Source organism: Pristis pectinata, chromosome 34 (assembly GCF_009764475.1).
Source record: "Pristis pectinata isolate sPriPec2 chromosome 34, sPriPec2.1.pri, whole genome shotgun sequence".
Lineage (NCBI taxonomy): Eukaryota > Metazoa > Chordata > Chondrichthyes > Rhinopristiformes > Pristidae > Pristis > Pristis pectinata.
In genome coordinates this window covers 7,377,270-7,393,605 of record NC_067438.1, presented here as the reverse complement: position 1 = coordinate 7,393,605, position 16,336 = coordinate 7,377,270, and the positions used below count along the sequence as shown (strand labels likewise).

Sequence of the window (16,336 nt, the reverse complement as noted above, 5' to 3'; positions counted from 1 at the left end):
CTCCCACAGACGCTGCCCGACCCGCTGAGCTTTTGTTTCCAGCAGATTTCAGCATCTGCCGCCTCTCATGTCTGCGCGCACTCCTCCCGAGCAGAGGGGGCGCTGCGGCCGGAGTCTGCGCACGGTCCTCCCGAGCAGAGGGGGCGCTGCGGCCGGAGTCTGCGCGCACGGTCCTCCCGGGCGGAGGGGGCGCTGCGGCCGGAGTTTTCCCGCGTCCTCGCTGCTTCCGGCTGTCGGTGGCGGAAGGTTCCGGGTCACAGGTCGGAGCTGCTGTTGTTGCCGAGGGGGGAGCGGAGCGGAGGAAGGTCAGTGGGAGGGGCGCCCCCCCGGTCCCCCCCCCCCGGTCCTCCCCGGTCCCCCCCCCGGTCCTCCCCGGTCCCCCCCCCCCCGGTCCTCCCCGGTCCCCCCTCCTCCCCGGTCCCCCTCCCCCCCCCCCCCCCCCCGTCTCCGCCCGGTCCCCCTGTCCCGGACCATCCCCCCCCATCCCCCCCTCCCCCTTCCCCCTCCCGGTGCCCGGACCCCCGTCCCCCTCCCTCCCGGTGCCCGGACCCCCGTCCCCCTCCCTCCCGGTGCCCGGACCCCCGTCCCCCTCCCTCCCGGTGTCCGGACCCCTCCCCCCCCCCAGTGTCCACCAGGAATACCGCAGGGTCTCCCCAATACATTAGATTAAAGCTGCCCCCCTCCCTGCAGTGCGCCGGGTACCCGCACTTCCCACGGTGTTGGTTGTGAACCTTGCGAAGTGGTGGGGGGGGGGGGGGGGGGCAGTGGGTGCCCGCTCGTTAGAGTCCGAGCCTCTCTACAGCACGGAGACAGGTCCTACGGTCCACGCCAACCAAGGTGCCTTCCTGAGCTGGTCCCGTTTGCCTGCAATTGGCCCCTATCCTTCTAAACCTTTCCTATCCATGGACTTGTCCGACTGTCTTACGCGTTATAACCGTACCACCTCTGGCCGCTTGTTCCATATACCCACCACCTTCTGTGTGGGAAAACTTGCCCCTCAGGTCACCTTTAAACCTCTCCCCTCTCCTCTTAAACCTGTGCCCTCTAATCTTAAGAGTCCCCTACTCTGGGGTAAAAGGCGTGCTGAATTCTGCTGGCACCCACACCACCAGGTTCAGCAACAGCTACTTTCCTGCAATTATCAGGTTCTTGAATCGACCTGCACAAACCCTAACCCTCCCTCAGCAACAGAACACTATGGATCACTTGTCTCTGATTGTCATGGAGTTGTACAGCACGGAAACAGGCCCTTCGGCCCAACTGGTCCATGCCGACCAAGATTCCCATCTAAGCTAGTACAATGTGCCAGTGTTTGGCCCATGTCCCTCTGAACCCTTCCCATCCATGAACCTGCCCAAGTGTCTTTTAAATGTTGTTGATGTACCTGCGTCAACCACTTCCTCTGGCAGCTCGTTCCGTATACTGACCATCCTCTGGGTAAAAAGGTTGTCCTCGGGTTCCTATTAAATCTCTCCCCTCTCACCTTAAACCCATATTGTGTAGTTCTTGATTCCCCAGTTTTGGGAAGAGGACTCTGTGCATTCACTGTATCTATGCCCCTCATGATTTCGTACACCTCCATAAGATCACCCCTCATTTTCCGACGCTCCAGTGGGAAAAAAGCCCCAACCTGCCCAACCTCTCTCCACAACTCAATCCCGGCAACGTCCTGGTAAATCTTTTCCGCACTCCTTCCAGCTTAGTGGCATCTTTCCTACAGCAGGGTGACCAAACCTGAACACAATACTCCAACCGCGGCCTCATTTGTACAACCGCGCAGTTTTTATTTTCTCTTCAGTGTCTCGTTTAATTTACGTCAGGTGTGTCGTCTGTACCGATGCACATGCGATGCTGCTGCAAGCAGGTTTTTCCTTGCACCTGTACCTCGCTGGACTTGCACACGCAACGACGAGCTTGAGCCACTGACCTCGCCTGTTTTCCCCCTGCGCAGGGGCCGGCCATGGGCACCCTGGAGAGGTGGGTGAACGACCAGCTACACCAGCTGCTGGGGCTAAGTGACAAGTACGTGGCCCAGTTCCTGATTGGCACGGCCCAGCGCAGTGGCCACCCCCAGGACTTCATCCGGCGCCTGGAGGACACGGGCACCATCGACGTCACGCCGAGCGTGCGGCTCTTCGCTGGCGAGCTATGGGCCAAGGTGGGCGTGGGGCGGGTTGGGGGGGGTGGTTGAGGAAGGCCGGCAGTGGGGGTGGGGAAGGAGGCCGCAGGGAGGGGGTCGAGTTCCTCAGGGTGGTGGTCTCCCCCCCCACTCAGCACTAGGTCTCCTGGGTCCGTAGGAGATGGTCACAAGATCACAAGGAGCAGAGGTAGGCCATTTGGCCCATCGAGTCTGCTACGCTACCTCACCATGAGCTAAACTATTCTCCCATCTAGCCCCAATTCCCAGCCTTTTCCCCATATCCCTTGATACCTGACTAATTAGATAACTATCCTCCTTAAACGCCCCCAATGATCGGGCCTCCACAGCTGTACGTAGCAACGAATTCCATAAATCCACGACCCTCTGGCTAAAGAAATTTCTCCTCATTTCTGTTCTAAATGGGTACCCTCTAATTCTAAGACTGTGCCCTCTAGTCCTAGACTCACCCACCAAGGGAAACAGCTTGGCCTCATCTACTCTGTCCAGTCCTTTCAACATTCGAAATGTTTCTATGAGGTCCCCTCTCATTCTTCTGTACTCCAGTGAGTACAGTCCAAGAGCCGACAATCGATCATCGTATGTAAGCCCTTTCATTCCGCAAATCATCCTTGTAAATCACCTTTGAACCCTCTCCAACATCAGCACATCCTTCCTAAGTTAAGGGGCCCAAAACCGCACACAGTATTCCAAATGAGCTCTCACCAGTGCCCCATAGAGCCTCATCAACACTTCCTTACTTTTATACACTATACCTCTCGAAATGAATGCTGACATAGCATTCGCTTTCCTTACCACCGATCCGACCTGGTGGTTAACCTTTAGGGTATCCTGCACGAGGACCCCCAAGTCCCTTTGTACTTTGAATTTTCTCCCCATCTAGATAATAATCTGCCCGTTTATTTCTGTTTCCAAAGCGTACAACCGCACATTTCTCAACATTGAATCTCATCTGCCATTTCTTTGCCCCTTCTCCTAAACTGTCCAAGTCTCTCTGCAACCTTCCTATCTCTTCAATACTCCCTGCTCCTCCACCTATCTTGGTGTCGTCTGCAAACTTAGCCACAAAACCATTTACTCCATCATCCAAATCATCAATATGCAGTGTAAAAAGAAGTGGCCCCAACACCGAGACGGTGTGGGGAGATGGTGCTTGAGGTGGAGAGGGGACCCCTTGGGAAGGTGGTGGGGGGTGGGGGGGGGGGGGGTGCAAGCCACCACACTTCCTAGAGGGAGGATTGGTGCGCCATGTTCTGAGTCCCCTCTGGGCGCCCGTGCTCTCTGTCGGTCGCCTGACTCTCCCCCCTCGCCTCCCCCCGCTAAGATCCCCAGGAAGCAGGCGGAGGAGAAGGCCTCCCACGTGGCCGAGCGGGAGGCCCGGGCCCTGCAGCAGAAGAACCGGACCTACAGGCTGCTGGAGGACAGCGAGGAGGAGAGCGGGCCCGAGGAGAGGCAGAGCCGAGGCAAGAGCAAGAGGAAGAGGGCTCACCTCCGGAGGAGGAGAGCGGAGTCATCCGACAGCGAGGCCGAGGAGAGGGCGTGAGTGTCCCTGGGGGGGAGGAGGAGCAGGGCGAGAGTGTCCATGGGTGGGAGGTGGGGGGCAGGGTAAGAGTGTCCGTGTGTAGGGGGTGGGGGTGGGGGCAGGGCGAGAGGGCAGTGGGGGGGGTGGGGAGCAGGGCGAGAGGGCGGTGGAGAGTCAGGGCGGGGCAGGGCAGGGTCAAGGTGAGAGGGTGGGGGGACGGTCAGGGTCAGAGGGCGAGGAGGGGGCAGGATGAGAGGGCAGAATATGTGCAAGAGGGATGACGGGAAGAGTCATGGTGTCATACAGCTCGGGAACAGGCCCTTCGGCCCAACTGGTCCACGCTGACCAAGATTCCCATCTGCCCGTGTTTGGTCCACATCCCTCTAAACCCCTCCTATCCATGTACCTGTCCAAATGTCCACCTCAACCGCTTTTTCTGGCAGCTCATTCCATCTGCACACTGCCTTCTGTGTGGAGAAGTTGCCCCTCAGGTATTAACAATCCATAGTCGTCATTGGTTTGCATTGACCAGTACGTAAGTTGGATAGGGCAGTGAAAGAGGGAATTTAACCCTGATAGTGTGGTGGTGCAGTTTTGGGGGTGGGGGGGGGGGGGTGAGTTGGTGTTCAGATAAGGGTCGGACATGTACAACAGTGGTACCCCTAGGAAGGACAGGCCATCCCCAAGTAACAAACAGCTTCCATTTTTACGGACGTCCATAAGTCGATTTTGTCTGTCAGTCAGAAAATACACAAAAAAACACTCAAAGTCGGGTTTATTGCGACATGCACAAGTGCAGGTATGCACAGGTGCGACGAGGAATACAACAAGGACGTGGCTGCACTGGAGCCGGTGCCGAGGAGACTCACGGGGACTCTGCTGGGATGGAGCGTGTCAGTTATGAGGAGAGTCTGTTGTCCTTGGAGCTGAGGGGGCAACCGTGATGGAGGTGCAGAACATTATGGGATGTGTAGACAGACAGGGCAGATAGTAGGAAACCTTCCCCCATAACATCAGAGTCTAAGACCAGAGGAGGTGGTTGAGGCAGGTACAATAACAACATTTCAAGGACATTTCCACAGGTCCGTGGATAGGAAAGGTTTAGAGGGATATGGGCCAAACCCGGGCAACTGGGACTAGCTCAGATGGGCATCTTGGTCGGCATGGACCAGTTGGGCCGAAGGGCCTGTTTCCATGCTGTATGACCCTATGACCAGAGGGCGTAGGTTTAAGGTGAGAAGGGGTTGAGAGAGGATTTGAAGAGGAATTTTTCCACTCTGAGGGTGTCTGGAATGTGACATGCACTGCCTGAGGAGGTGGTGGAGGCAGGTACTCTGGCAGAAGTACCCAGTAAAGCACTTGGAGTGGTATGGGCCATGTGCTGGTATGTTATGGTTGGTACGAACGCAATGGGCTGAAGGGCCTGCTTCTGTGCTGTACAACTCTATGACAGGGTCCTGAGACAGTGCGGGGGTTGGTGTTGGAAGGGAGCGTGGGGCGCGTCCATCACCACTGACCGACTGGTTCACTCCTCGATCAGGAAGAAGTCACCGTCCCCTCAGAAACAGTCAGCATCCGAAGAGGAGGAATGGGAGAAGGAGGAGAAGGATCGGTTGAAAGATCTGGAGGAACGGGACGCCTTCGCCGAGCGCATCAAACAGCGGGACAAGGAACGGACCCGCATTGTCCTGGAGCGCTCCGATAAAAAGGTAGGGAAGTCATCGGGGGGGTGGGGAGGGGGGAGGTTCGGGATCTGGGCCTATTCAGCCCCTTGAGTCCGTGCCGAGCTTCCGTTACATCATAACACACTCGTGGCTGGTCTCTCTCGCTCTCCACGTGGCCCACGCTGCCTTCTGGTTAAGCAATGCATTGGGCTTAACGGGCCTGTCCCTCATTCCGTCTGTCATATTCCCATCCCACAACCCGCTGAGAATCAGGATCAGGTCTATTATCACTGACACATGACGCAAAATTTGTTGTTTTGCGGCAGCAGTACAGTGCAAGACACAAAAATTACCATGAGTTACAAAAAGAAATAGTGCAAAAGAGGAATAACGAGGTGGTGTTCATGGACCGTTCAGAAATCTGATGGCGGAGGGGAAGAAGCTGTTCCTGAATTGCTGAGTGTGGGTCTTCAGGCTCCTGTACCTCCTCCCCGATGGTAGTAATGAGAAGAGGGCACGTCCCGGATGGTGAGGGTCCTTCGTGATGGATGCATTGCCTCTTGAAGATCTCCTCAATGGTGTGGAGGGTTGTGCCCGCGATGGAGCTGGCTGAGTCTCCAACCCTCTGCAGCCTCTCTCGATCGGTGCTCTTCCCTATTTCTGGCCTCTTGGTCGTCCCTGCATCTAATCGCTCCATCGCTGGTGACTGTGTCTTCGGCTGCCGTGACCCCAAGTTCTGAAATTTCCTCTCTGTTACCAGTCATAGAGTCATACAGCACAGGGACAGGCCCTATTTCCCAGCTCGTCCATGTGCCGACCAAGGTGCCTTTCTGAGCCAGTCCCATTTGCCCACGTTCGGCCCGTATCCTTCTAAACCTTTCCTATCCATGTACCCGTCCAAATGTCTTTCAAACGTTGTAATTTGTACCCACCACTACCACTTCCTCTGGCGATTCATTCCACATACCCACCACCCTCCGTGTGAAAAGATTTAAAGGTCCCCTTTAAATCTTTCCCCTCTCTCAAACCTCTGCCCTCTAGTTTTAGATTCCCCTACGCTGGAAAGCAGACTGCGGGAACCATCCGCCTTACTTTTGCCCCTCTAGAATGTCACCTCCCATCTTCACTCCAGGGAAGACAGTCCCAGCCTATTAGGCCTATCCAGCCCCTCCTTATAACCAGGCCTCCAGTCCCGGCGGCGTTGTGGATCTTTTCAGCACTCTGTCTAGCTTAATCTGTAACTAATTTCTTCTTTCAAGATCCTTCTTAAAACCTTCCACATTGAAGTGCATTGAGAAAACCTTCCAAAGCTTTCATTTAGTGTAGCGGTTAGCGTTATGCTATTACAGCACCAGTGACCCGGGTTCAATTCCCGCCACTGTCTGTAAGGAGTTTGTATGTTCTCCCCGTGTCTGCGTGGGTTTCCTCCGGGTGCTCCGGTTTCCTCCCACATTCCAAAGACATACGGGTTAGGAAATTGCGGGCGTGCTATGCTGGTGCCGGAAGCATGGCGACACTTGCGGGCTGCCCCCAGAACACTCTACGCAACAGGTGCATTTCACTGTGTGTTTCGATGTACATGTGACTAATAAAGAAATCTTGTATCTTATATTTTTCTTTGTACGTCCCTATGGCATGGTGCTAATTCTTGTCGAGTGACATTCCTCTGAAGAGCCTTGGGGATGTTTAATGTGACAAAGATGCTACATTACCAGATGTTGTTGTAGAGCGTGGGTGATCTGTCGCTTCTCTCCCACTGACCTGTGTTAGCTGTGTACTCTCAGTCCCAAGACGTAGGATGTTAACCTGTGAGCTGGAGGACTAAGGGTTCTTCTGGTTGAATTTAAATGCTGCAAATGTTGGACACCTGAAACCATAGCAGAAAATGCTGGAAACACTCAGCAGGTCGGGCAGCATCCGTGGAGAGAGAAACTTGTTACTTGCCCCAGGCTCTTTAACGAACCAGGGTCCAGGCCTTATAGAGTTCGCTCACTGCTTTACACAGCAGCATCCTGGATTCTATATCCCAGGTGAGCAGATCCCAGCCAGGGTTCCAGTGGAAGCCTCCGTACACCGACTCCATGAGCACGTGTCGATCAACGACAGGTTCACTCCTGGCTCTGATGCCTTTCACAGTCAAATATCTTGCTGACACTGCGTTCACACTCAAGATGGTGCTTCATGCGCGCTAACCATGTTGGGTGTGTATGTTGGAATGTCATTGAGGGGTTCAGGAGGTTTATGTCTTGAATAATATATACCCAGGAATGAATTATAGGCTGGAATCTAATCAAGGGGTTCAGGGGGTTTATATATAGAATAACGAATACTGGGAGTGTGTTACAGGCTGGGATCTGGTTCAGGGGGTTTATATATATAGAATAATGGATATCGGGAGTGTGTTACAGGCTGGGATCTAATCCAGGGGTTCAGGGGGTTTACATATGGAATAATGGATACCGGGGGTGGGTTACAGGCTAGGATCTGGTTCAGGGGGTTTATATATAGAATAATGGATCCCCGGGAGTGTGTTACAGGCTGGGAGCTATCTGCGGGGTTCAGGAGGTTTATATACAGAATGTGTGGTTGTGATTGAGTTGCAGGCTGGACTCTTACTGCAGGAGTTAAGTAAGGTCTGAGGTATCTACAAATAAACTGTGTGGCTAATGTTTGACTCTTCTCCCTGCGCTCATGTGTTCCAGGCCTATGAAGAAGCTCAGAAACGCCTGAAGATGGGTGAAGAGGATCAGAAGGCACTGGTACGACAGTTTTGTTTGGAAGGGCTCGCTGCTTTATGGCTGCTGGACACCTGCTCTGTGATGCTGCTCTATGAGGCCCCTCAATCCTGTCCTGCCATCCATTACGATCACGGCTGATCTGCCCCAGGCCTCAGCTCCTTCTCTGTGCCAGTTCCTCACAGCCCTCAATCCCCCGATCCTTCAAAAATTGATCTATAAATACTCCCAAAGAGCCTGCATTGATAGTTATTACCCTCTGTCAAAATCTGCTCAGCTTGCCTGAGCAATGCTCCTTCCTAGCGCCTCTGTCCTACACAGCATTTCTTCAGCAGCTCTCATTTACAGAGGTAGGAATGTGTACCTGCAGTCACACGCCCAGTTTGGTCTGTGAAGTAGTAACTCGGTCGCTGGCTGACCCCCCCACTCTGACACACTGTATTGCTGTATTGTGTTTGGCATGAGGTGAATGTTGGTTTCTACTGCACAAGCCTCAGAATCCCCTCTGGTTTGCTAGTAGTGTCACACTGAAAGGCCACAGGAGGCAGCTGGGGAAGCAGAATCAGGTTTATTATCACTGACGTACGTCGTGAAACTTGTTGTTTCGTGGCAGCAGTACAGTGCAAGACATAAAAATTACCACGTTACAAAAATAAATAGTGCAAAAGAGGAATAACGAGGTAGTGTTCATGGACCCTTCAGAAATCTGATGGTGGAGGGGAAGAAGCTGTTCCTGAATCGTTGAGTGTGGGTCTTCAGGCTCCTGTACCTCCTCCCTGATAGTAGTAACGAAAAGAGGGCATGTCCCGGGTGGTGAGGGTCCTTAGTGGTGGATTCCACCTTCTTGAGGCACCGCCTCTTGAAGATGTCCTCGATGGCGGGGAGGGTTGTGCCTGTGATGGAGCTGGCTGAGTCTACAACCCTCTGCAGCCTCTTGTGATCCTGCGCACTGGAGCCTCCATACCAGGCGGCGATGCAAGCAGTCCACTCGCAGTGTAAATGGGGTCCTTCTGGGCTTGGACCCCCCATACACTGTGAGCTGCTGGATGGGGAGGCAAGTTATTAACTATCAGATGGTAACTTTTACTCTGTACCTAACCCGTCTTCCCCCCACTTCCCACCCCCCCCCCCCCCCCCCCCCCCCACCATTGCAAGGGTGTTTGATGCTGTAGTGAAGAGAAAGATTTGCTCCCAACTAATCCTCCAAGCCCCACACCACCCTGACTTGGGAACGTATTGCTGCTCCTTCGCTATCGCTGGGACAAAATCCAGGAACGCTTGTGAAAGTCGACCTGCACTGTAATAAATCAGAACCAAAGAACGTACAATTAACGCTTTATTAGTTTAACGCTAGCGGGAGTGAGGGATACAGAGAAGGAGTAAACAGTGTAACCCGAGCTCTGTACTGATCCCCACTCGGAGATTTACCGGTTAGTGTCCCTCCTTTTATACCCAATCCATGGGAAACCTCCCTGGGAAGTTGCACATACTGAGGCAGTTGCTTACAGCAAGCTTTTAGTAAAGCAAGATATGTCTTAAAAACGTTTCTCTTTCTCACCAGCACCTGGACGTTTTACAGCCATAACTATCGGCACCCCATGGTTGAGGCAATATCACACCAGGGGAAGGGTAGCTGCACACCTTAACCCTTACATTTCCAGCTGTTAACCCTTGCATTCCCAGTTATCTTTTACACGCTCCCCCCACCTCTTGCCCAACAGCAGTGTGGGTAAAAAAGGAACAGATGGGAACAAGGCACTTGGATCACACTGCACGCAAGTTAAGGGTGCAAGTATTGAAGGTGGGGTGGTGTTGGAAGTGGGGAGCATGTAACCTATGAACCTCCCCCAGATCCCAGAGCTCCGGAAGAGATCGCGGCGGGAATACCTGGGCAAGCGAGAGCAGGAGAAGCTGGAGGACCTGGAGGCGGAGATCCAGGACGACGAGTACTTGTTCTCCCCCAGCATCCTCACCACCCGGGAGAAGCAGCAACTGGAGTACAAGAAGAAGGTGCGGGACCTGGCCCGGGAGTACAAGGCAGCTGGAGAGCAGGAGAAGCGGGAGAAAAGCAACCGCTACTACATGCCCGAGGAGTCCCGGAACAAGGTGGGTGCAGGGGAGAGCTCGGGGAGGGGTGGGATCCGCGGCGGAGGGGAGGTTTAGCGACCCCGGCAGTGAATCTGCCACCCACGGATGGCACGGTTCACCTCCCGGCTTGGAGAGCCCATCCCCCCGGATGCCTTTGTATCTTGTGGGCTGAAGAATTCAATCCTGATTCCGGGAGCAGGAACATCACGGTATTCCGTGGAACGAGGCCTCAGAGCGCTGTCCGAGGGAGCGTTATTCCGGGATGTACAACCAGAGCCCACTCAGACCCATCCTGTTTCCCTATTAATTTTCCCAGTCACATTCCCATCGATTCCCCCTCCAACAGAAGCCCTTTACAGTGGCCCGTTAACCTACACGTCTTTGGGGCCAACAGTGCAGACTCCACACACCGACAGCGCCGGAGGTCAGGATCGAACCCGGGTCTCCGGAGCCACAGAGCAGCGGCTCTACCTGCTGCGCCACCGGGTTGCCCCTGCGTGTTGGGTGAAAAGCTATTTGACCCATTTGTTTGCCGCCTCCGCAATCCCCCTGCCTTTGCCTCCCACCCCACCCGCCTCTCTTCCGTGCCTCCGCTCTCACCTATCCTGGCCCCTCGCTCATTCCTCCCCTGTTGTCTTCCCAAAGAAAGTCCCGGATCGCTATGAGGAGCCCGCAGCGGACGACAAGCACGCGCCGCGGGACGAGCAGAAGCGCTGGGAGGAGGCGCACATGGACGCCGCCCTGCTGAAGTTCGGCGCCAAGGATGCCCGCGAACGCAACAAGCAGAAGGAGTACGAGTTCCTGATGGAGGAGGACGAGATGATCGACTTCGTCAGCTCTGTACCCATGCAGGGCACCATCTCCAAGGTAGGCCTTCACCCTGACCTCGCCTTTCAGCCGGTTGCTCAGATACGTGGAACCTCGAGCCACGTTCCACAAGGAGTAGACCACTCACCCTCCCCTACCCTTCGATGTGACCAAGGCTGATCTATGCTGGTCTCGTCTCCTCTTCTGTGCCAGTTCCCCATTACCCTCAATTATTCAGGTAAAGAAGGCGTACGGCATGCTTGCCTTTGTTAGTCGAGGCATTAAGTCCAAGAGTCAGGGTTACGTGTCTTGCAGCTCTGTAAAACTCACGTTAGGCTGCATCAGAAGTTATTGCATTCACTTCTGGTCGCTCCCATTACAGGAAGGATGTGGGGGCTTTGGAGAGGGTGCAGAAGAGCTTCACCAGGATGCTGCCTGGATTAGAGGGGACAAGCTATAAGGAGAGGTTGGACAAACTTGGGTTGTTTCCTCTGGATCAGTGGAGGCTGAGAGGAGACCTGATAGAGGTTTATAAGATCATGAGAGGCATCGATAGAATAGACAGCCGGTATCTTTTTTTCCAGGGTTGAAATATACTAGAGGGCGTGCATTTAAGGTGAGAGGGGATAAGTTCAAAGGAGATGTGCGGGGCAAGTTTTTTTTTACACAGAGAGTGGTGGGTGCCTGCAACGCGCTGCCAGGGGTGGTGGTGGAGGCAGATACGGTAGAGGCGTTTTAAGAGGCTCTTAGATAAGCACATGGATGTGCAGAGAATGGAGGGATATGGCCCATGTGTAGGCAGAAGGGATTTGTTTACTTAGGCATTTAATTAGTTGGACACAACATTGCAGGGTGAAGAGCCTATTCCTCTTCTGTTCTTGGTTCCTCAGTCTTCCAAATACTTCTCTCTCTCCAACGTAAATATATCAAATGATCCGGCCTCCACCTCCCTCGGGGGAGAGAGAATTCCAGAGATTCACCACCCTCCGACAGGAGAAATTTCTACGCACCTCGGTTATTACTTTACCTGTTATTTTGTAACTCCTCCCCCCCCAACCACGACTGTCCCTCCAGCGGAAACATCTCAACGTTTGGTCTCACTGCTCCGTGCTTTGCCTCGCTCTATCAGCATTCCCGTCCTGTCCTCTCCCCCTCCGGAATGGGGAGGGCGGAGAGCTTGGAGGGTGGTGAGGGCCGGGGGCAGGGGGGGGGGGGGGGGGGGGGGGGGGGGGGGGGTGATGGTTTAATATAGAGATATTTAGCTCTGGTGGCAGTGGAAACAAAACTTTTGTGCTCCCTGACATCAGGAGACTGCACATGGTAAACCAGTAGCTGTGACCCAATGGTGTCAGGCAGCAGAGACACTGTCATCTCACCTGCAAGGATTGGTAAATGGTTTATTATTGTCAAAGGTACCAAGACACAGTGAATAGATTTTGCTTTGCGTGCCATCCAGACAGATCATTCTGGGCATAAGTACATTGAAATAGTAAAAAGGGGGATTAAAATAAAATGCAGAATATAGTGTTACGGTTACAGAAGAAAGTGTAGTGCAGGCAGACAATAAGGTGCAAGGGCCACGACGAGATAGGCTGGGAGATCAAGAGTTCATCTTTCAGCGTATGAGAGGTCTATTCAAGTCTTATAACAGCGGGTTATATCACAAGTGGTCCTTGAGCCTGATGATACTTGATAGTATTTGTTCTCCAGCTTTTTTATCTCCTGCCCGATGGGAGAGGGGAGAACAGGGAATGACTGGGGTGGGAGGATTCTTTGATTATGTCGGCTGCTTTCCTGAGGCAGCAGGAAGTGTAGGAGTCAATGGATCGTGGGCGCTCGGAGACTGCAGGAACCGGGAGGGAAGCACTGAAGGCGGCTGGCAGATTTTTAACAGGCGTTTTCAGACCCTTGTGATCCTCACCGGCTTCTCCACGCACCCCACCCCAGGATGAGGCAGGCGAGGTGTCGGAGGCACAGAGGCAGAAGACGTCGCTGCAGGAGGTGAGGAGGAGCCTGCCCGTCTTCCCGTACCGGGAGGACCTCCTCACGGCCGTGGCCGAGCACCAGATCCTCATCATCGAGGGCGAGACGGGCTCCGGCAAGACCACACAGATCCCTCAGTACCTGTACGAGGAGGTGAGTGGCCGTCCGTGTCGGGGGTGCCTGGCGTCGTGCGGTTATTTGTGGGGGGAGTCGACGGAGCCTTAATGTGGTAACGTTTGCGGCTTTGTCACCATCAGGGTGTGGAAGTTAGTCCGCGCTGTAATAAAGCAGACAACAGCAGAACCAAGGAGTGTACAATTAATGCTTTATTATTTAACGCTAGCGGGAGTGAGGGATACAGAGAAAGAGTAAACAGTGTAACCCGAGCTCTGTACTGATCCCCACTCAGAGATTTACATGTTTGTGTCCCTCCTTTTATACTTAATCTAAAGATGCCTTCATGCAGAGTTGCACGTACTTGGGCAGTTGCTTACAGCAAACTTTAGCACAACAAGATATGCCTTAAGCACTTCTTTGTTTCACCCAAGCACCTGCACATCTTGAAGTCACGACTGTAGTGACGCCATGGCTGAAGCAATAACAGCCGTACATTATTAACCCTTACATTTCCAGTTACTCTTACGGGGGAGAGCTTCACCGCCAAGTGGTGGCTGGTGCAGGAAACGTCTTGCCAATTAAGTACAGAACACAATAAAAAGACACCGGGCAATGACTTTGCCTCACAACCATACTTCTTTCTTAACCATGATTGATTCAAACAACTCAAAGATTCATCTCGTAGATTCAAGTAGTCACTTAACTTACTTCCACAACTCTTTAGTTTACTTTCACAACTTCCAAAGCCCGCATCCTGTGTTCAGGTATCACCCACTCTCGATGAACCCGACTGCAGTTCGATCTCGTTGAGTTCTTCCCTGTGTCCCTAACTTGGGGTCTTCATCAGCGGTTGGTCTCCAGAGTTACCGCTGTTGGTCATCTCATAAGGTGACTTTCTTGTACATTTCTTCACATACCTAATCATTGCTTAGTTCTTTCTTACCTTTACACAGCCTTAAGATAAGATCTTTATTAGTCACATGTACATCGAAACACACAGTGAAATCCACCTTTGCGTAGTGTGTTCTGGGGGCAGCCCACAAGTGTCACCACGTTTCTGGCGCCAACATAACATGCCCACAACTTCCTAACCCGCATGTCTTTGGAATGTGGGAGGAAACCAGAGCACCTGGAGGAAACCCACGCAGACACACGGGGAGAACGTACAAACTCCTTACAGACAGTGGCCGGAATTGAACCCGGGTCACTGGCGCTGTAATAGCATTACGCTAACGGCTACACTACCATGCCTGCCCAATTCCAATCCTTATCCATACAAGCATGTGCTTTCTCCTTCAAATTCCTGCTAGTGCCTACAATTACTTTAACCATTTGGTTCCTCAACTACCAGAGTTTTTGTAATCTATCAGATAGTACTTTTCAAAAAGATGTCAGGTCCCAAGCACCCTCAGCTGCTTGTCCTGTCTTGCAGACAGCTCACGGTAGGAGGTTTATGGTGGGATAGTCCACGGGGTCTCAGCTCTGTTCTCACGTGAGACTGACCAGGTGTCGATCGCACAAACTTCCTTCACTGCGCCTGTTTGTTCTGTGGTTTCCAACATCTCTTCCAAGGGTATTACCCCCCACCAAACCCCGATGGGATACTTGACATCGCTCTCTGGCTGCTGCAGATGCAGCAGCCCACTGGCGCACAGCAAGATCCCACCTGCAGCGAGAGTGACTTTTAAATTGTCATTGGCAGCGCGATGCAAAAGTAATGGAGTTACTTGGCGATCGGCCTCTCTCAGTTAGTCTGCAATAGGTCCAGACAACCGGTGGGGGAAACTCCAGCCAAGGAAAGCTGTGGAAGCCGTGGATCCAGCCGCCTCTTCATCGTAAACAGTTGCCCCGTGATTATTTTCCCAGCATTGTACGTTTTTTTTTACCTCTTGTATTTGAATGAATCGCAGCATGCTGCTCTCAGCACCTTCCCCAGCAACATGTTGGAGTCATAGAAGGAGACAGTCTGTCCATCACCCATCTCCACCAATCCCATTTTATTCTCCTGTATTTTCATCAACCCCTCCCAGAATCTACCACTCACCCACACACAAAGGGCAATCGAGCACCCATTTACACTAATCCTGCAGTCATCCAGTTTTATTAGTCCTAGAACAATACAGCAAAGAAACGGCCCTTCGGCCCAACTTGTCCACGCCAACAATGATCCCATCGAAGCTCATCCCATTTGCCCGCGTTTGGCCCATATCCCTCTATACCTTTCCTATCCGTGTACGTGTCCATGTTCCCCTCAACCCCCCCCCGCCTCCTCCCCACAGATTCTACCACTCACCTTTTACACTGGAGACAATATACAATAGACAATTAACGCACCGACCCACATGTCTTTGGGATGTGGGAGGAAACTGGAGCCCCCGGGGGAAACCCATGGGAGAGTGTGTAAACTCCGCACACAGACAATGCCGGAGGTTGGAATCGAACCTTGGTCTCTACCCACTGCGCCACTGTGCCTTTTACACAATGTTGGGTGTTCGAGGTTGGAGAAGGCCAGTCCACTCATTGCTTCGAACGGTGTGCTCGAGGGAGGAGAAAGTTGCAGGGCTGTGGAGAATTAGAACCAACTTGCAGAGATGGACGGGCCAAGTGTCCCCTTCCGTGCTGTCGTTCTGTGATCCCATTGCCTGCGGCTTGTCAACACACTGGGGCTAATTGTAACGGTCAGCGGGGCGACCCCCGTCGTAACGGGTCGGGGGGGGGCGACCCCCGTCATAACGGGTCGGGGGGGGCGACCCCCGTCATAACGAGTAAGGAGGGGGGGGCGACTCCCCCCTGTCGTAATGGGTCAGGAGGGGGGGGGCGACCCTCCCGTCGTAACGGGTCAGGAGGGGGGGGGCGACCCTCCCGTCGTAACGGGTCAGGAGGGGGGGCGACCCCCCTGTCGTAACGGGTCAGGAGGGGGGGGGGTGACCCCCCGTCGTAACGGGTGATGGGGGCAACCCCCCGTCGTAACGGGTGATGGGGGCAACCCCCTGTCTTAACGGGTCAGGAGGGGGGTGACCCCCCCCCGTCGTAACGGGCCAGGAGGGGGGCGACCCCCCCTGTCGTAACAGGTCAGGAGGGGGGTGACCCCCCCCCGTCGTAACGGGTCAGGAGGGGGGCGACCCCCCCCCCGTCGTAACGGGTCAGGAGGGGGGCGACCCCCCCCCCCCGTCGTAACGGGTCAGGAGGGGGGCGACCCCCCCCCCGTCGTAACGGGTCAGGAGGGGGGCGACCCCCCCCCCCCGTCGTAACGGGTCAGGAG

The 16,336-nt window shown here is 54.0% G+C and overlaps 1 protein-coding gene across 4 annotated transcripts in view; it reads left to right on the top strand.

The window, feature by feature from the left end:
- The first annotated feature begins 208 nt into the window (after window positions 1–208).
- Window positions 209–16,336, top strand: part of dhx16 (DEAH (Asp-Glu-Ala-His) box polypeptide 16) — a 45,838-nt gene continuing 29,710 nt past the window's right edge. For 2 of the 4 annotated variants that reach the window (XM_052043939.1, XM_052043940.1), the window contains exons 1-8: window positions 766–837; window positions 1,952–2,158; window positions 3,483–3,697; window positions 5,221–5,389; window positions 8,047–8,103; window positions 9,931–10,185; window positions 10,813–11,034; window positions 12,922–13,110. In XM_052043939.1, coding sequence (XP_051899899.1) covers window positions 1,961–2,158; window positions 3,483–3,697; window positions 5,221–5,389; window positions 8,047–8,103; window positions 9,931–10,185; window positions 10,813–11,034; window positions 12,922–13,110 — 1,305 coding nt within the window. In that variant the 5' untranslated portion in view covers window positions 766–837; window positions 1,952–1,960. Of the gene's footprint in view, window positions 306–765; window positions 838–1,820; window positions 2,159–3,482; window positions 3,698–5,220; window positions 5,390–8,046; window positions 8,104–9,930; window positions 10,186–10,812; window positions 11,035–12,921; window positions 13,111–16,336 lie in introns of those variants that run through there. The other 2 variants (XM_052043938.1, XM_052043937.1) reach the window with 2 other exon arrangements.